Below are 20,700 nucleotides of genomic sequence, written 5' to 3'. Positions count from 1 at the left end.
GAAAAATGAATGGAGATTTCGATTTCGAGATTCTTCTGTCTATTATCACTGGATCCTCTGAATTATGAAGTCGTTAAAGAGTCAAAATATGAATATTGCTACATGTAAGCTAATGCTACTGCGCACTGAATTGACGTCACTAGACTGGAAGCCTCTTAAATAACTGTACAAAGCAGCGCGATTCACCAGTGTAACAGTGGAGTGATATTCACAAGTTTTAGTTTATATTTTTAGTAGCTAGCTACATTAAAGTAGAGAGCAAGGATGGTTGGGTGTTAAGCCTTTGGTTGCAGTCACCAAACTGGAGGTATTGCGGGCTGCTCATTGTAGTTCAGTGACGTCTAATTAATGCGCAGTAGCATTAGCTTTCGTGTAGCATGATTAGTATTACGACCCTTTAACAACCTCGTAATTCAGAGGATCCAGTGATGTACAGGAGGAAAATGTACATAGGACAAAACGTATAGGGTTCTGAACATGTTTATTTAGCACAGGATGCGTCTCCAAATATGGGCATAACGAGGACTACAGAATGACGCACGACTTCAGTGGTCTATTGTGTAGGTTTTCTGAAAGTCGATGATCTTGTTTGTTAGGTGTTTTTTGTTTTGTTTTGTTTTCCACTAGCTTGTGTTCAAGTAGTATACCTCAAAGTTCTGCAATCAAATTAATATAAATGCAGCCAGTTCACCTTTTTTAAATGCAAATATGCATTTAATATAAATTTAAATACTGATAAAAAAATCATCACAGGCAGCTTGCAATAAAATCACCTCAAGCTTAAACAGCATCCATCCAAAGTGTTAATTTGATCTACATACACACCGAGGATAAACACTGCTTTTCTTGCTGTCAGTTTAGCAGGATTGTAATACCTACTTAAGTTGATACTACTGATAATTTAAATATCTGTAATATATTTCAGACCACTGACATTTTCTCATACATTAGCATCCATACAAGTATGGTTGCAATTCCATCCCATTGTTTGTTGAATTCCAACACACTCAGCAGAATAAAGCTTAAGACCAGCAGAGAACAAAAATGACTAAATTGAATCAGGGCTAAATTGATATGAAGCTAGAAAAAATCCCTTCATCAATAAGAAGCATAGAAAAGCCAGCATGAGGTTAGAATACCATAAGGTTTGGATCCTAGAGGTCCAATTGAGTAATTGTGTTAGTAATTGTGTGAGTGAAAGTGATGCCTTTTCTCATAAGTCCAGTTTCCTGACTGCTTGGCCGACCACCTGACTGTCTAATGGTTACACAAAGACCAGAAGAAACCTACAAGCCACAGAGTGTAGAACTGGTAGTGACTTTTCTTCAAATAAATGCTATAAATCAGGGGTCATCAAACTACGGCCCGCGGGCCGTGTACGGCCCGATGCTTTAATTTGACCGGCCCCTTTAACCACAGCAGCGATACATGTTGTCTGGCCGCTGTTCATCTTCAAACTCACAGTATTATAACGGGGAAAAAAATAACAGAGGAAACAAAAAATGGCCTCATGGAGTCTCAGTAGATTATACGGCAGCGATCCAACGGGTGGCGCTCCAAGCATGAGGGGAGTGATTGGCCCATCAATAGAGAGATGATGTGTTGCGAAGCAGTTAAGTGGGATTTCGTTTTGAAAATCCTCGTGTCCTCTGTTAATTTCATTAAAGCTAATGCTCTTAACTACAGGCAGTTTCAGGAATTCTTGTCTGAGCTGAAGATGTGCTTTACTGAGATCCGCTGGCTGAGTCAGGGCGAGTTTTGAAATGTTTTAACAACCTGCTCCCGGAGATCAACGCATTTATGCATCCAAAATCAAAACTCAAACACATTGTTTAATTTTTATGCTTCTCTTTCCATTGTGAGCTCCCCGATCTCAATAAAACATGCACTCAAAGTAACTACCGTTTTCGGGAGCATCTGCATCTGTGAGCAGACTTTTTCGAAGTTGAAACACCTTAAATCTCCAACCGGATGCAGTCAGACTGCTAAATTGCTCCACCCCTCATGTACTGTCTATTCACCAGTTACCTTAAACACCTGTGACCTGGTTCTGCCTTTTTCTGCTGATATAGTTCGAATCATGCACTTTAGATCCACATAAAGCTGCTGTAGTTCCTGTGCAATACTTGAATGTAAATGTAAATATTTAAAATTCCTATCTTAGTTATTTCTTCTAGTCTTTTTAAGTCCTAAGTTTTATTTTTACTTGGTTTTCTTGCTATTTATATTTTATATATTATTATGTTTACACACACCGAGACCTGAGTAAGTGCATTTCGTTCTAATCATGTACATGGTTTTGAATGACAATAAAGCTGAGTTTGAGTCTGAGTCAGATCCAGACTCACTGATCAACATTTATTAGCTATTATGACTGGCAGTAACAAATATGGAACCTGATGCTTACTCTCGTCAGGCAAAAGTAGGCTCACAGTTCACACTGATTTTTTTAAGGAAACACTGTATGAGGAAGGATAATGGAAATTATTAAAATAAATAACATTTCTGCCTTATCATTATGAACTACAATTATACAAAGCACAGACAATACATCCAGTATACATAGTAAATAGCTTTTTTGGGTGTGTTTACTATTTCACCTGCGGTCCGGCCCCCCGAAACACTGAAGAACAGTAATCTGGCCCTTTGGTTAAAAAGTTTGAGGACCCCTGCTATAAATGAACTAAAGGAGTGGCTCTCAACTGGGGGCTGCATCCCAATGGGGGGCCTCAATGAATCCAAAAAGGGGGGGGGAGAGTAAAAATAAACATGCCTGATGGAACAGGAAAATCAATAAGCTGTTAGCACACAGGAGTTCTCTTGTAATGTCATATAAATCTATTTTAAACTACTTATATCCTACATTGAGTCCTACATTGAGTCTCATACAAGAATGGACAAGTATTTGATTTGCCCACCTCAAAAGTGTAAAGGTCAACAGACGGCTGCTACGAATGGCTCCAATTAAGTTGTTGATGCAGATCCCATTTAAAAAGATCCAATTGAGGAGAGACTCCCACCACCAGTAAACCCACTACATCAACCAAAATGACAAAATACCCAAAGCATTATAGATAGATGTATCAAATGTCTCATAAACAATAATGCTAATAACTGTTTGTTTTCTCATCCATGCTGAAAGTGTACAAATAACATCATAACCTGTATCAAGGGGGAGAAAATTTTTTTGATGACGGGGGGTCTGAGAGAAAAAAGGTTGAGAACCGCTGGTCTATAGAATACGTCTTTTCCTTTTCTAGCATGACTGTGCCTTTGTGAGTTGGTTTATTAATGGTTGGTCTGGTGTGGACTGCACGCAAGCCTTAATTCAACCCTCTTAAGCACCTTTGGGTTGAACTTTATAGTCATTTGCAAGCCAAACACCCTCAATAAAAAGAAAAAAAATTAAAATATCTGTGCCTGGTGAGAGAGGCTGTTACGGCCTCAATGGTGTTGACACAGCGCATTAATGGCCGTGGGTTTGTAATTGGAATGTGTATTATCTTTGCTATTTTTAAATATTGACACAGAACCTTGCAGCTCTTTTCTGTATGTACTTCCAACATGAGGTATGTACATTTTTCTAGATGTGAAAACAGTCACCTATCATCGTCTTCATTTAATTCCATTTTTAAATCTTTTAAATGACTTGTTTTGTTTTTGTTGCTGTTTGGTTTTGTACAAAGCATTCTGCCAATTGCAGGAAGATCTCTTTCAGCTGTAGGAAAATAAAGCTGGCCTGCTGCTTTATATATGAGTTTGAATAATGGACATTTACCTTGTAAACACCCTGCTCATGTACTTAATCGGGTGGAGAAATGGGACAGGATGGAGAAATGAAGAATTCTGCATGTCAAACTAGTTTTGGTTGTGGTGGGTACATTCGTTTGGTTACTGAGGTTAATGTTGTGTTTTACAAGGGTACCTTTTAATTATACTATATACTTATACTATAAAAAAATAACCGGGGAACTAATTCTACCAATACATTCATTCATTCATTCATTCATTGTCTGTCAATGTATCTGATTTACAGGGCACACACACTCATACCTAGAGTCAATTTAGTATCTCTAATTAATCTGACTGAATGTCTTTGGACTGTGGGAGGAAACCAGAGCACCCAGGGAAACCCACATGGACATGGGGAGAACATGCAAACTCCACACAGAAAGGACTAGGACCGCTCCACCTGGAACTCAAGCCCAGGACCTTCTTGCTGTGAGGTGACAGTGCTACCCAACAAGCCCCCGTGCCGGCCTCTTTCAGTACAGCTCTTTACAAAAGATGTTTAATTTTTGAGGTTATAAACATCAGGAAATCACTTGGGGCAGTTGTAGCCTAGTGGTTTATGTACTGGACTAGTGGTCAAGTCATGTCAAGTCAAATTTATTTATATAGCTCTTTTTATTGTCTGAAAGCAACTTTACAGAATCCAGGACCAACAGAGCAAGCCGAGAGCAACAAGGGCAAGAAAAAACTCCCTTAAAAATACAGGAACAAACCCTGAGAGGAACCAGACTCAGCAGGGACCCCCATCCTCCTTGGGTGGCCTGAAGGATACTTTAAATAAATAGGATTTACACAAATTATACAAACACAAAATTAAATTGAACTGAAAGTTATAACTAGCAAAATAATTTGTCAACACTAAATTTTAGAATTGTGACAATTGTAGAATTGTGACTTTTAGTCCTTTTTAGTACTAAAAGGACTAAAAGAAATTTTGTCCTTTTAGTAATGGCATATATTTATTGCTAATTAGCTTAGCATATAACATTACACCAGCAGACTGATATTTAGGTCAATGGAATTTTCCGTTCCAGAATGGGTATCTGTACTTCTTAGTGGTGCAACAGAAAAGCACCTGTCCAATCATTTTAGGATGAGGTTGCTATCTATATCCATGAGCTGAAAGTGATTCGTCCGGCTTTTCTATCTCTCTAATCAATCATGCGGTGGCAGCCAATGCCAGGTGTCTGCCACCTAATGGCTGGAGAAGTAGGACAGTGTGGAAAGATCAGTGGCTTCATGTGTGGTGTGGTGAAGCTCTGGTTGGGTTTGGCACATCAGTGTTTTTATAGAAGTTTGTGGACTAGATCGGCCTGATAATGTCACTCAGATGCTTTTTTATGTTGGCAATGGTAGTCTGCAATATGCTTACTGGGTCCTAAAAGGGTGTGAATATTTTTGACTTTGACCAATCTAGGCTGAAAGGTGTGCAGATCTAATGCAGTCAGGTTTTTATCAAGGGTCACTTGACTAAATGGGGCACTGTAGGCTGATGGAAAATCTATAGTCTTATTGCTGTACCTTTATTCAATGTGGCTTTCAGTGAAAATATTGCAGGTGGGAATGTGAGTCGATCTAAAAGCCGAAACCGGTCCTGTACGCTTCTGCCCCGTGGGAGTCCCACATCAGGTCTGACTGTTATTTACAACTTGTCCAACCCTGACCTGCCACACTTTGTGTTAGCCGTAATTCACTCTGTATGGATTTCCTGTTATATGTGGATGCCTTAACTAAGAGACACACCTAAGCCTTACACAGAAACAACATTTAGAGATCAACCGTGTAAGAGCCAGTCTCAAAGATAGGGTTTGGTCATGTGACTGTATGATATATATTGGGATCTGTAAATATGTCAGCTGGTGATCTGATGAAGGGAGATGAGACAACTAACAAAGTATTAAATAAGACAAAAGGTGCCAGAATTGCAGGTGCATGTGAATATTTAAACACCTTTTTAATTTTTTTATTTTGTTTATGCATTTTCTCCCCTTTTTCTCCTGACTTTTTAGCGCGTCCAATTGCCCGATTGCTTTACGCTTCCTCTCCACCAATGTCAACCCCCGTTCTGATTTAAGGAGAACGAAGCTAACCCACGCCCTCTCCGACACGTGGGCAGCAGCCGTATGCGTTTTGTCACTCACACTAGGCGAGTTCATTTATGCAAATCAGCCTTATGTACGGAGAGACACACCCTGATCCACAGTCTTTCCCCGCCTCTGTGCAGGCGCCATCAATCAGCCAGCAGAGGTCGTAGTGCATCAGTTACGAGGAGTCCCTATGCGGCTTAATACCCCACCCCTATATGAACAACAGGGTAGTCGTTGTTCGTGTGGCCGCTCATGTGTGTGTTTTTACTGCTGCGCCACCTGAGCGGCCTTACACACCTTTTATGACTGGGCCTTCCTTCATAAATGATTGCAAGATGCATATTTGTTTAAGAACTACAAAACCTCCCACCACAAGCAATAGAAATAAAGTTATGGGGGACACCAAAGGATGCTTTCAACACACAACGTCTGCTAAGCTAAGTGTGTTAGGGGATCCATAATATTATGGGCATATCATAGAAATCAACAGGTCCAAAGTTTGCGCGTCATGGTCATTAAAGACCCCAAAAGACCCTATGTAACAAACTTAAACCGCAGTCTACAGAGTAAATTTAGGCGCATCCAAAAAATGTAAATAGCTGTTACTTTAGTTAACATGTAGTGTCTATATACAGTGTATCACAAAAGTGAGTACACCCCTCACATTTCTGCAAATATTTTATTATATCTTTTCATGGGACAACACTATAGACATGAAACTTGGATATAACTTAGAGTAGTCAGTCTACAACTTGTATAGCAGTGTAGATTTACTGTCTTCTGAAAATAACTCAACACACAGCCATTAATGTCTAAATAGCTGGCAACATAAGTGAGTACACCCCACAGTGAACATGTCCAAATTGTGCCCAAAGTGTCAATATTTTGTGTGACCACCATTATTATCCAGCACTGCCTTAACCCTCCTGGGCATGGAATTCACCAGAGCTGCACAGGTTGCTACTGGAATCCTCTTCCACTCCTCCATGATGATATCACAGAGCTGGTGGATGTTAGACACCTTGAACTCCTCCACCTTCCACTTGAGGATGCGCCACAGGTGCTCAATTGGGTTTAGTCCATCACCTTTACCTTCAGCTTCCTCAGCAAGGCAGTTGTCATCTTGGAGGTTGTGTTTGGGGTCGTTATCCTGTTGGAAAACTGCCATGAGGCCCAGTTTTCGAAGGGAGGGGATCATGCTCTGTTTCAGAATGTCACAGTACATGTTGGAATTCATGTTTCCCTCAATGAACTGCAGCTCCCCAGTGCCAGCAACACTCATGCAGCCCAAGACCATGATGCTACCACCACCATGCTTGACTGTAGGCAAGATACAGTTGTCTTGGTACTTCTCACCAGGGCGCCGCCACACATGCTGGACACCATCTGAGCCAAACAAGTTTATCTTGGTCTCGTCAGACCACAGGGCATTCCAGTAATCCATGTTCTTGGACTGCTTGTTTTCAGCAAACTGTTTGCTGGCTTTCTTGTGCGTCAGCTTCCTTCTGGGATGACGACCATGCAGACCGAGTTGATGCAGTATGTTGCGTATGGTCTGAGCACTGACAGGCTGACCTCCCACGTCTTCAACCTCTGCAGCAATGCTGGCAGCACTCATGTGTCTATTTTTTAAAGCCAACCTCTGGATATGACGCCGAACACGTGGACTCAACTTCTCTGGTCGACCCTGGCGAAGCCTGTTCCGAGTGGAACCTGTCCTGGAAAACCGCTGTATGACCTTGGCCACCATGCTGTAGCTCAGTTTCAGGGTGTTAGCAATCTTCTTATAGCCCAGGCCATCTTTGTGGAGAGCAACAATTCTATTTCTCACATCCTCAGAGAGTTCTTTGCCATGAGGTGCCATGTTGAATATCCAGTGGCCAGTATGAGAGAATTGTACCCAAAACACCAAATTTAACAGCCCTGCTCCCCATTTACACCTGGGACCTTGACACATGACACCAGGGAGGGAAACAACACATTTGGGCACAATTTGGACATGTTCACTGTGGGGTGTACTCACTTATGTTGCCAGCTATTTAGACATTAATGGCTGTGTGTTGAGTTATTTTCAGAAGACAGTAAATCTACACTGCTATACAAGCTGTATACTGACTACTCTAAGTTATATCCAAGTTTCATGTCTATAGTGTTGTCCCATGAAAAGATATAATGAAATATCTGCAGAAATGTGAGGGGTGTACTCACTTTTGTGATACACTGTATATATATATATATATTGTATATTGGACTATAGTCAGGCACAAGATAAGTAATATTGTGTAGGATGGCTGAATTATTTACTGGTGGTAAATATTTGCAGCAGCCAGTCATACAGGATATGAAAGCTCAGTAAAAGAACGATTAGGGCTTCAGGTGTTTTCAGTTCATCTTGATTGTAAATAAAATCAGGTTTAGGGTCCACACACTGGTCACTCAAAGTGACTGTAATAAAAAAATGCCAAGATAAAATAAAGATAAAATAAAACATTATGGAATTAGCTAAAAAACATACAATTTGCCCAAAAGTAAAGCTTTTAAAATATTTGATATAATGTGGTCACTTTTACAGTGTCGCTTTAAAAAAAAAATACTTCTGTAATGTGCACCAACTAGTGAGCAAGCCAAAAATAATAAAATACATTTTTAAGATTGTTAATAACATACAAACTATTCAGTGTTTTGGTGATTTGCCTAAATTAAATGTTCTGATTATTATTTTCATGTATTTATTAAAAATCTGCTATTGACCGGTTGTGTGTCTAGACAGACTTAGGTGTAGGGATGCCCAAAGTCTTGCAAGGCAATGGTGCCCTGTCCTGTGTTTTCCTGCTTTTTGTCCAGTGTTTCCCGGTTGAACTGGCTCAGCTGCGACTCTGATCAGGATAAAGTGGACAATGAAATAAAATGAAAAAAGGTTTAAGTTGAACAAACAAGAAGCTGTTGTAGCATTTGGACAACAGGGGCAGAAAAGGCACTGCTTTTTACTAAAAACTATAATATTACTACTAATAATAATAGTAATATAATAATAAAAATAACAATTGTAATGAAATAATAAAATAATTAATAAAAATAACAATAGCAGTGTTATAATAATAATTAAACGAAGAAAAGGAAAAAGAGGAAGAAGAACTTTATTAATTTACTTATTCATCCAACTGCTTCCTCCTGTTCAGGGTTGCAGTGTGTCTGACCTACTCACTCAAATCTAGGTGCAACTAAAAGCAGCCAGTTTGCCAAGCATCATGTTTTAGGAAACCAGACTACCCAGAAGAAAGCCAGAAACGGTGATAAAAATGCAATAAAATAAAAAGGGGTTTGAGAACACATTTGCACAACAGGGACAGTAAAGGCACTAGTTTTACTAAAAAGCATATAGAGATTGTGACTGTAGTGTAGATATTTGCTTTCTTTGGAGCCAGAACGTTTAATGTTGTTAAAACTGGCGCCAGTGCTTTTACCACTCGAGGAAGTGTGCCAGAGAGTTAAAACCACTGTTTAGTACTGTTTTTTTCTGAGTATGTTCTGTGGTTATACCCAACAGTACGTGTAAGCAATTCTGTGCTAATAGCTAATTGTGAATTCTGTACAGAGGTTCTTTGGTTACCTGTGTGTGTGTGTGTGTGTGTGTGTGTGTGTGTGTGTGTGTGTGTGTGTGTGTGTGTGTGTGTGTGTGTGTGTGTGTGTGTGGTGATGGATGGCGCATGATGGTTATTGTACAGAGAAAGTGCTAAGTGCCTGGCGCTTTAGAAATACAAACATACACACTCACGCTAGGTGGGTGACGTTCTCCATATGTGTACACTTCATGCTAAAGCGAATGCATTATTTCCTTTCCAGGTTAGAAACTGCACACGCACACACACACACACACACACACACACACACACACACTGGCATAACTGTTCTCACCCCCACAAACTCTTGTTCTGTTTCATACAATGTACTTCAGAAGTAGTATAGTATAGTATACTATCATTTACTTCATTTGTTCCAACCACCTTCTTGTTTCTACACTCACTGTCCATTTGATCAGCTCCACTTACCATATAGAAGCACTTTGTAGTTCTACAATTACTGACTGTAGTTCATCTGTTTCTCTGCAAGCTTTTTTAGCCCCCTTTCATGCTGTTCTTCAATGGTCAGGACCCCGACAGGACCACTACAGAGTAGGCATTATTTGGCTGGTGGGTCATTCTCATACTGACATGGTGGTGGTGTGTTAGTGTGTGTTGTGCTGGTATGAGTGGATAAGACACAGCAGCACTGATGGAGTTTTTAAACACCTCACTGTCACTGCTGGACTAAGAATAATCCACAAACCGAAATATCCAGCCAACAGCGCCCCGTGGGCAGCGTCCGGTGACCACTGATGAAGATCTAAAAGATGACCAACTCAAACAACAGCAATAGATGAGAGATCGTCTCTGACTTGACATCAACAAGGTGGACCAACTAGGTAGGAGTGTCTAATAGAGTGAGTGGACACGGTATTTAAAAACTCCAGCAGCATTGCTGTGTCTTATCCACTCATACCAGCACAACACACACTAAAAGACCACCAACATGTCAGTGTCACTGCAGTGCTGAGAATGATCCAACACCTAAATAATACCTACTCTGTGGTGGTCCTGTGGGGGTCCTGACCATTGAAGAACAGGGTGAAAGCAGGCTAAAAAAGTATGTAGAGAAACAGATGGACTACAGTCAGTAATTGTAGAACTACAAAGTGCTTCTATATGGTAAGTGGAGCTGATAACATGGACAGTGAGTGTAGAAACAAGGAGGTGGTTTTAATGTTATGGCTGATCGGTGTATATTAAACAGTGAATGAATATATAAATTACATATAGAATATGATTTTTTCCACATGTTTAACACACTTTTTTCTGCTTTTTCTTGTCTTTTTCTTTCCAGACGGTGCACACACACAAACCGCACTTTGTGGCGTTACACTGTCAAGAAGTGGGTGGAAAGAATTACGGCGAGTCAATGGCACATGTGAGCAGCTTCATCAAGTAAGTGTTGCTCTGTTCCTTATGCTGCCTGGAGGAAGCTCTGCTATAGCTGTGAGATCTTTATTTAGGGCATCGGTAGTGTGACCCAGTTAGCCGAATACTCAGCCTAGTGGGACGCCGTTTCTTAAATCTTCTTTTTGCCCTATATAAAGGCCAAGCTTATTAACAGTGGCACAAAAACTGAGGCCTATTTTTGGTTATTTATATTCAGAAATATAGGCGGCACAGTGGCTCGGTGGGTAGCACTGTCGCATCACAGCAAAAAGATCCTGGGTTTGATTCTAGGTGGAGCAGTACGGGTCCTGTCTGTGTGGAGTTTGCATGTTCTCCCCGTGTCTGTGTGGCTTTCCTCCCACAGTCCAAAGACGTGCAAGTGAGGTGAATTGACTGTGTTTGACATTAAACTTGAACTGATAAATCTTGTGTAACCAGTAACTACCTGTCCTGTCCTGAATGGAACCAAAGTGTGTAAAACATGATGTTAAAATAAATAAATAATACCTTTTGTCACTGTGAAAAGTTTGGCATGTTCTCCTGTGTCAGTGTTGGTTTCCCTCATACTCTGGTTAATGAGTAAATGAATTAATGATTAGCTAAGTGCACCCAGTGTTGTTATTTTAGGCAGCACCAAACACACCACAACCCTGGTCAGGATGGAATGGTTAATGAAAATGAATGAGTAATACCTGGATAAAGCAGATGTAAATCTACCCAGAACTTGGGTTGAACTTAAAAATGATTTGAATAAGATTACTCAAACCAAATGCTGCATTCCTGCCACACCCTCACATATTTCACATCACCACCTGATTGGTTCATAAATGCTAAATTTGTAACATAAACGTTTAAAAACTTTATGATTTTTGATGTGGCTTACTAAGAAATAAAATAGGAGGCTTACTGTCAAGTGTTGAATGCTGATTTGCATAATATGTGCAACACAGCAATTAGAATATAGTCACATTTGATCTGAATATACACCGATCAGTCATAACATTAAAACCACCTCCTTGTTTCTACACTCACTGTCCATTTTATCAGCTCCGCTTACCATATAGAAGCACTTTGTAGTTCTACAATTACTGACTGTAGTCCATCTGTTTCTCTACATACCTTTTTAGCCTGCTTTCACCCTGTTCTTCAATGGTCAGGACCCTCACAGGACCACTACAGAGCAGGTATTATTTAGATGGTGGATCATTCTCAGCACTGCAGTGACACTGACATGGTGGTGGTGTGTTAGTGTATGCTGTGCTGGTATGAGTGGATCAGACACAGCAGCGTTGCTGGAGTTTTTAAATACTCTGTGGTAATCATCAGTGGTCACAGGATGCTGCCCACTGGGCACTGTTGGCTGGATATTTTAGGTTGGTGGACTATTCTCAGTCCAGCAGTAACAGTGAGGTGTTTAAAAACTCCCAAATAATACCTGCTCTGTGGTGGTCCTGTGAGAGTCCTGACCATTGAAGAACAGCATGAAAGGGAGCTAACAAAGCATGCAAAGAAACAGATGGACTACAGTCAGTAATTGAAGAACTACAAAGTTCTTCTATATGGTAAGTGGAGCTGATAAAATGGACAATGTGTGTAGAAACAAGAAGGTGGTTTTAATGTTATGGCTGATCAGTGTAAATACATATGTTTGTGTGTGTGTAGACACACAAGAATATAAAACAATATCTAAGGCTTTAAGTTTTCCCAGGACCAGTGGTCACAAAAATTGTGAAGAGTAAGAAGCTTTGCACGACCTTCAAGACCTTAGAGTTGGCTGCCTGACTGAATCTGGCATCTGGGCAAAGAAACTATAATTGAACTCTTTGCGCAAGAGCAGCGAGCACTATGTCTAGAGAGGACAGCATTGTGGCTCGGTGGGTAGCACTGTCACCTCACAGCGAGAAGATCCTGGGTTTGATTCCCAGGTGGAGCAGTCTGGGTCTCCTTTCTGTGTGGAGTTCGCATGTTCTCCTCGTGTCTGTGTGGGTTTCCTCCAGGAGCTCCGGTTTCCTCCCACAGTCCAAAGACGTGCAAGTGAGGTCAATTGGATTGGGCTTCATTGTCTGTCTCCTATGAGAGTTATGTGTTTTGTGCAGAAATTTGATAAAAAGATGCACTGTTCTGTTAGCACAGCTCCACATTTTGTATGGTAAAGCCAAATATTTACTGGCAATACACATCGTCATGTGCTCTAGTCCCAATTTTGGACAGATTAAAGGAAAAAAAATCTGTCTTCTGGCACACTTTGTAATTAGTTAAATCTTTTCTGTATCTCTGTGAATATGGGAATTTTCTCTGATTGGTCATCATGGCCAGAAGAATAAATAAAATTCACTTGTAAGCACTGTGATTGATATTAAGCACTGGTGTGGATCCTAATACATATAAAATGATGGTGCCAAGTGTTCCTCTATGTGGAAAAATGTTTGCCTGCTAAACATGAGTTACTTCAATTAGGTTATTTTTATATAGTCAGTTTGATTCTCTTTATTCTTTATTTTTACTAGGGCTGTCAAACGATTAAAAATTTTAATCGCGATTAATCTCAGAATTTCATATAGTTAATCGCGATTAATCGCATTAAATAAAATCTGTGTAAATGTTATAGAAAACAAGGTTTTTTAAGTGAAATGTGAAAAGTGGACGTTTCTACACAAAGTGAGTGTGTTTTGACCCTTTTGGGGCTTCCATAGTTCATGGACTAGCGTGCTTGATTCAGTGCCGTAACAGATTAAGTTAATGAAGTGTTTTGCTCCCGACAACTTGTGAATATACCGTGTATTTATTTCTTTATTATGCAAGTGCATCCCTACGACGCTCAGTTATATTATTTTAACAAACCGCAAATGAACAACGGTGGCAAGTCCGACATTAAAACGTTGGTTCTACCAGTCAAGTCTCAACATGAACTAGAATTTGCGTTAACGGCACTATTTTTTTTAATCGCGTTAAATTGAGATTGCGTTAATGCGTTATTATCGCGTTAACTTCGACAGCCCTAATTTTTACACATTATGACAAAAACTATGTGGATACCCCTTTTATCAATTGAGTTTAGGTGTTTCATCCACACACATTGCTAGGAAGTGTATAAAATCAATTATATTCAATAAATTCAAGGCTTTCAACTTTGTGGCAACAGTTTGGGCAAAGTGTTTTTGTTTTCCAGAAACAAAATGCAGAAAAGTACATTGAGATCTTAGAGCAACATGTGCTGCCTTTAGGACGTCATCTTTTCCAGGGACGTTCATGCATTTTTCAACAAGACAATGCAAAACCACATGCTGCACACATTACAAAGGCATGGCTGTGGGAGAAGAGGGTACGGGTACTGGACTGGCCTGCCTGCAGTCCTGACCTGTCCCTAATAGAGAATGTGTGGAGAATTTTGAAACGAAAAATGCAACAACGTCGACCCCGTACTGTTGCACATCTTAAGACGTGTTTGCAGGAAGAATGGGACAAAATAAAAGCTGAAACACTAAATCGCTTGGTATCCTCGGTGCCAAGACGTCTTTTAAGTGTGGTGAAGTGGTAAATGCTTTACTGTCCCAACTTTTTTTGGAATGTTTTGCAGGCCTCTAAGTTAAATGAGGTTGACCAGACAAAACATGAAATATCTCAGGTTCATCCTGTCTGCAATTAAATAAAAGTCAAAGTCAATGTAAGAAACTGTGTTTTTATTATTTACATTTTCCATGCTGTCCCAACTTTTTCTGATTTGGGGTTGTAAATTAAAGCGTGACTTGCAGCTAGGGCTTTTTATCCAACATCTGTACTTAACCTCGGTAATGAGTTTTGATTTTTAACTAGTAGGCACAAATAGACACTCCAAAATCTTGTGACTAGCCTTCTTAAAAGAGTAAAGGCTGTAATAGCCACGCATGAGGTCTTACTCCATTTTAATGTCCAGTGGCTTTGGAAAGAGATGTCCCACAAGCTTATGATTTGGTGTCATTTGTGCCATATAATATATCTATATGAAGTTGTTGTTAGCCGTTCAAGCTAACATTTGCTTTAAATCTGAGTTATTTCCATTGTTTCAAATGAGGAATTTGCATGAACAGGTGGATCACAACTTGCTCATGCTGTAGCTAAGGGAACACTGGAGATGTGAAGGTGAAAATGTCAGCAGTACTGATGAGCTGTTAGCTCTGCTTTTTTCTGTGTAACCTCAACTGTAATATTACTCTGGTAAACAGATTTCCCCTCAGCTATTTTCCAGTCAGTCAGGACATGTACTGGCTTGGAGAGCTCACTGCTCCCCTCTGTTGGTCATACTGAAAAAATACAGTATTTAAAAAATATATAATTATAAAGTAATATTAGATATATTACATAATATTTTATAATGATAGAGAGAAAGAGATGTGGGGTCAAGTGAGGTCAAGCTAACTTTATTGTCATTACAAGCTTAATCTCAAGTCAGGCCAAGTTCATTTTACTGTCATTACATATGCAGTTGTCCTGTGTCTTATGCAAAGGACTGCACACCCCTCGTTAAATTCCATGATTCGCTGATTCAAACCTGACTCATCCTTAACAGGAAGTGGGCTTAAAATCTGCTTTGTTTATTTATTTATTAGAATTTTAACATCATGTTTTACACACTTTGGTTACATTCATGACAGACCAGGTAGTTACTGGTTACACAAGATTCATCAGTTCACAAGTTTAATGTCAAACACAGTCATGGACACTTTTGTATCTCCAATTCACCTCACTTGCACGTCTTTGGACTGTGGGAGGAAACCAGAGCTCCCGGAGGAAACCCACACAGACACGGGGAGAACATGCAAACTCCACACAGAAAGAACCCAGACCGCCGCACCTGGGGATCGAACCCAGGATCTTCTTGCTGTGAGGCGACAGTGCTACCCACCGAGCCACCGTGCCACCCATGGTTTTGTTTCTGTTTATTTGCTGCAATATTGGGGACAAAATGGTAGCTTAGTGGGTGAGAGTTCGAATTCTGGCTCTATCATGCAGCCACTGGTGGGCCCTTGAGCAAGGTCCTTAACCCTCTCGCCGTAGAATGGCTGACCCTGGCTACAGCTTTTACACAATGTGTCAATAATGCAGTGCTCAGTCATTCACACTCTGCAATTATCATGCCAGCCACAACACAAACGACGGGCCAGAGGGTTGAATTTATGCCAACTTTGCCACTTTACTGCCAGGACTATGATAGTTAATGATTAAATATAAATAAGTTACATAAAATATAAGAATCTGGATTGTTTTAATATTTGCCAAATTAAATTAGTTATGCTAATGCTTGGGAAATGTTGTTTTATTCTTAGAACAGGCCACTTGTGACGGTGCCATTAGCGTTTAACATTAGCGTCTCTAACTCTGTCTAATAAACATTCAGTCTGTAAGACTTTAATTTAGTCTGTATTGAGTAATTCATTCTGCTTAATAAGGAGCTAATGACCAATGTATGCTCTCTCTTCATAGAGAGTTACTGTCCAGCGAAGACATGAAGGAGTACAACAGAGCCCGCATCTACCTCGATGAGAACCACAAGTCCATAGAGCATTTCACAGTAAGTTTTCCACACCTCATCGGTGTTTTGTGCTCTGACTGTTTGTCCACAGCTCCATAAAACCTGTTTATTCTTACTATCATCTCAGTATTACAAAAAGCACACCACCATTACCATCTGAAGTACTGCCATACAGTGTGTATATTCATGTTTAAGCATTAAGAGATTGTATCTGTCCAATGGTACTTGGTTTGTTCATTTGGGTTTCAGTTGTTTTTGTTGTTCAGCAGCACATTTTTTTTTCACCTGTGACCTGTAACACACGTGTGTCCCTGTTATTATTACATGACAATTATTACAACCTGCATAATTCATACAGACTTATTTCAACAATCCTGTGCAGACATTTAGACTCGTGGTCAACTTTCATGTTTTATTGATTGTTTTAACTAAAAATAAGTTTTAAACACATATTGATTTATTAAATTAAACATATTGTCAAAAATAAAACTCTGCAATATATGCTGTAGCTTTTGAACATATTGGGGGCTAAATATTAAATTTGGCATGTGCAATTCACCAAATAAACAGTAATTGTACATTAAAATGTTTGTCATGAAGGAACTCTGGCTTGAACAGAGTCTGAACATTTGAAACACCTAACTGGAACGTTGGTTGCAAGCCAGGCCTTTACATCCCACTTCAGTGCCTGAGCTTACAAACGCTCTGTGAAAGCCTTCCTAAAAGAATCAAGGGTGACTCAGTGGGTAGCACTGTTGCCTCACAGAGAGAACGTCCTGGGTCCTACCCGTGTCGGGTTTGCATGTTCTTCACAGTCCAAACACCATACAAAAATTGACCATGACTGTGTTTGACATTGAACTTGAACTGATGAATCATGTTTATTTAAGCAGAACCTGTAACTACCTGTCCTGGCATAAATGTAAATGGAACCTAAATTGTAAATTATGACGTTAAAATCCAACAAATACATTTGAATAAGAAAGTGGAGGCTATAACAGCCGTTAAAGGGGGATTTTGGTTTCATTGTGCTGGATGACCAGAAGGGGGCAGCAAACTACTACTAATAAGTGTTGTGCTGTTTTTTAATGGAAGTATGCAAGATTTTGCTGTTTAAGGAATGATTTTTTATTAGATACAGAATAAACCACTGGTAAATAGTCCTTTATATTTTAAATTTCTTATTACTACTTATTTATTATTTACTACTTAATTTTTATTACTTATATACCTGCTGAAGGAGCAGTGAGAATCTCATCCCTTGGTTTCTTCGTGTAGAATCTCCCAACCTGCTAAACTGATGGATTATTAAGGATCACAACACTGTGTTATGCAAAATTAATGCATAATTTCTTGCATTCTTACAACTCCCATAAGACAAGAGTGTTTCTGTGGACGTTTCAGTAAATCTTGGCTGTCACCTGATCCAGGGTCACTATAATAATGCAGTTGTTCTTGTCACATCAAGTCTTACACCAGTATACTTTATTCACAGCATGTAGCAAAGTAATCAAATTACAGCATTTTGTCCACATCGTGTCACCCTTCTGTAAACAAAAGTTTAGAAACGCCAAAGTTTCCAGTGCATCACACAGTCAATAAATCTCTTAATAGTCCAGTCATACCAAGCGTGTGCCATTTAGCCAGGACGACGCGGAGTTTGTTTTCCCCAGTTTCGATTTTTCGCTCGGGGGAAATTGTTTGTTGTCTGCTCGAGCTGTCAATTTGCAGATAATGGGAGTGGAGATAGTGTGGGAGAGGGGATAGTGTGGGAGAGGGGGGTGTGCTGGGTTCCTGGTTTTTTTATTCTTTACTAATGCAGGGAGCAGCCAAGAACTCAAACAGCCAGCAGGGGGCGTGAGCGACCAGAACTTAAATTAGTCCTAACGATTTCTACTTATTCTGAGAAAATAACATGACTAATTCTGAAAACTGATCATTATTTATTGTGTTTAATCGAAGATATTCAGTGATTAAATGCAATAATTGTGCATTAAATGTTTGTTATGGAGGAACTTCATTGACTCAGTCCTAAACAACCACATTACTCACCTACCCATGTCATGAAATTATTATTTATAACCGAATTAAATATTAATTTTACAGTTTAGATTCCTGTATGTGACTAGAAGGAGGTGCTATTATCTAATACAAGCAATTATGTAAGTAGAATTAATAACTACTTGCTTTGATGAACACGTGCCAACCTATGTGGCCCTTTATTAGTGGATTTTAGACGGATCATTATATGTTAAGTTTAATCAAACATATTTAACATATTAAGTGATTAAATGCAATATGTTTATTATTGTGTTTATTTATTAGGATTTTAACGTCATGTTTTTACACTTTGGTTACATTCATGACAGAAACGGTAGTTACTCAATACACAAGATTCAACTTTTCACAAGTTTAATGTCAGACACAGTCATCGACAATTTTGTATCTTCAATTCACCTCACTTGCACGTCTTTGGACTGTGGAAGGAAACCGGAGCTCCCGGAGGAAACTCACGCAGACACGGGGAGAACATGCAAACTCCACACAGAAAGGACCCGGACCCGGACTGAGCCACTGTGCCGCCCGATTAAATGCAATAATTGTGCATTAAATGTTTGTTATGGAGGAACTTCATTGACTCACATTGAGCCCTAACCAAGTCCATTACTCACTATCTATCTTGTGAAAGATTATTGATGATTATTATTAAGGAGATGCTACTAACAAATACAAGCGATTATGTCAGTAGAAATAATATCTACTTGCTATGCTGCCCTATTATTAGAATTTAGATGAACATTGTAGGAACTTAAATTTAAACTGAACTTTATTTTCTGAATTAAACAAGCATATTTGATATTAAGTGATTATAATGCCATAATTGTGCATTTAAATGTTTGTTAAGGAGTACTTCACTGACCAACATAAAAACTAATAACTAATGTTGCAGTTTAGATCCCTTTATGTGACTAGAAGGAGATCCAATTAACTAATACTAGCAATTATGTCAGTAGAATTAATAACTTCTTGCTCTGATAAACACGTGTCAACTTATGCTGCCCTTTATTAGTAAATTTAAGACAAACGTTAAAGCTATGATCATTATTTGTTGAATTTAATCAAGCATATTAACATAATAGGTGAATTAAAATAATTGATAACTACATTAGTTTTGCAGTTTAGATCCCTGTATGTGACTGGAATGAAATGCTGCTAACAAATACAAGCAATTATGTCAGTAAAATTTATAACTACTTGCTATGCTGCCCTATTTCTGAAATTTAGACAATTTAAACGTTCAATTTAAACTGAACAATATTTTCTTAATTTAACAAGCCTGTTTAACATAATAAATAATATGCTGTAATTGTGCATTAAAATGTGTGTTGTGAGGTAATTTAATTGAACTGCAGCACGAGTCCTCACCTCAACCCTAATAATCACCTATATCATGGAGTTTTTATATATATAAATTTGAAATTTAAAGTTAAATGTTGCATTTCAGATCCTGGTATGTGTCTATCGATTAAGGCAGTAGTTCCTACACAGAACCTCAACCCAATTACTAAGATACTTATCTTGTAAAATTATTATTTATGACTGGATTAAAAATGAATTAAGATCCCAGTTAGAAGGAGGTGCTAACTAATACAAGCAATTATGTCAGTAGAATTAATAACTGCTTGATTAGATAAAATTGTGTCAACCTATGCTGTCCTATTATTGGATTTTAGACGAACATTGTAGCCACAGACCGTATTTGCTTATTTGCATTATTTGCTGAATTTTATTTAACATATATACAGTGTATCACAAAAGTGAGTACACCCCTCACATTTCTGCAAATATTTTATTATATCTTTTCATGGGACAACACTATAGAAATAAAACTTGGATATAATTTAGAGTAGTCAGTGTACAGCTTGTATAGCAGTGTAGATTTACTGTCTTCTGAAAATAACTCAACACACAGCCATTAATGTCTAAATGGCTGGCAACATAAGTGAGTACACCCCACAGTGAACATGTCCAAATTGTGCCCAAAGTGTCAATATTTTGTGTGACCACCATTATTATCCAGCACTGCCTTAACCCTCCTGGGCATGGAATTCACCAGAGCTGCACAGGTTGCTACTGGAATCCTCTTCCACTCCTCCATGATGACATCACGGAGCTGGTGGATGTTAGACACCTTGAACTCCTCCACCTTCCACTTGAGGATGCGCCACAGGTGCTCAATTGGGTTTAGTCCATCACCTTTACCTTCAGCTTCCTCAGCAAGGCAGTTGTCATCTTG

The 20,700-nt window shown here is 39.2% G+C and overlaps 1 protein-coding gene across 1 annotated transcript in view; it reads left to right on the top strand.

Moving 5' to 3' along the window:
• LOC134314261 (inositol polyphosphate-5-phosphatase A-like) overlaps nucleotides 1-20,700 on the top strand; it is a 227,699-nt gene that overhangs the window by 77,528 nt on the left and 129,471 nt on the right. The window contains exons 3-4 of the mRNA XM_062994820.1: nucleotides 10,800-10,900; nucleotides 16,355-16,442. Coding sequence (XP_062850890.1) covers nucleotides 10,800-10,900; nucleotides 16,355-16,442 — 189 coding nt within the window. The remainder of the gene's footprint in view (nucleotides 1-10,799; nucleotides 10,901-16,354; nucleotides 16,443-20,700) is intronic.

Source organism: Trichomycterus rosablanca, chromosome 5 (assembly GCF_030014385.1).
Source record: "Trichomycterus rosablanca isolate fTriRos1 chromosome 5, fTriRos1.hap1, whole genome shotgun sequence".
In the NCBI taxonomy this organism is placed as follows: Eukaryota; Metazoa; Chordata; class Actinopteri; order Siluriformes; family Trichomycteridae; genus Trichomycterus; species Trichomycterus rosablanca.
This window is presented reverse-complemented; position numbering and strand designations above follow the sequence as displayed.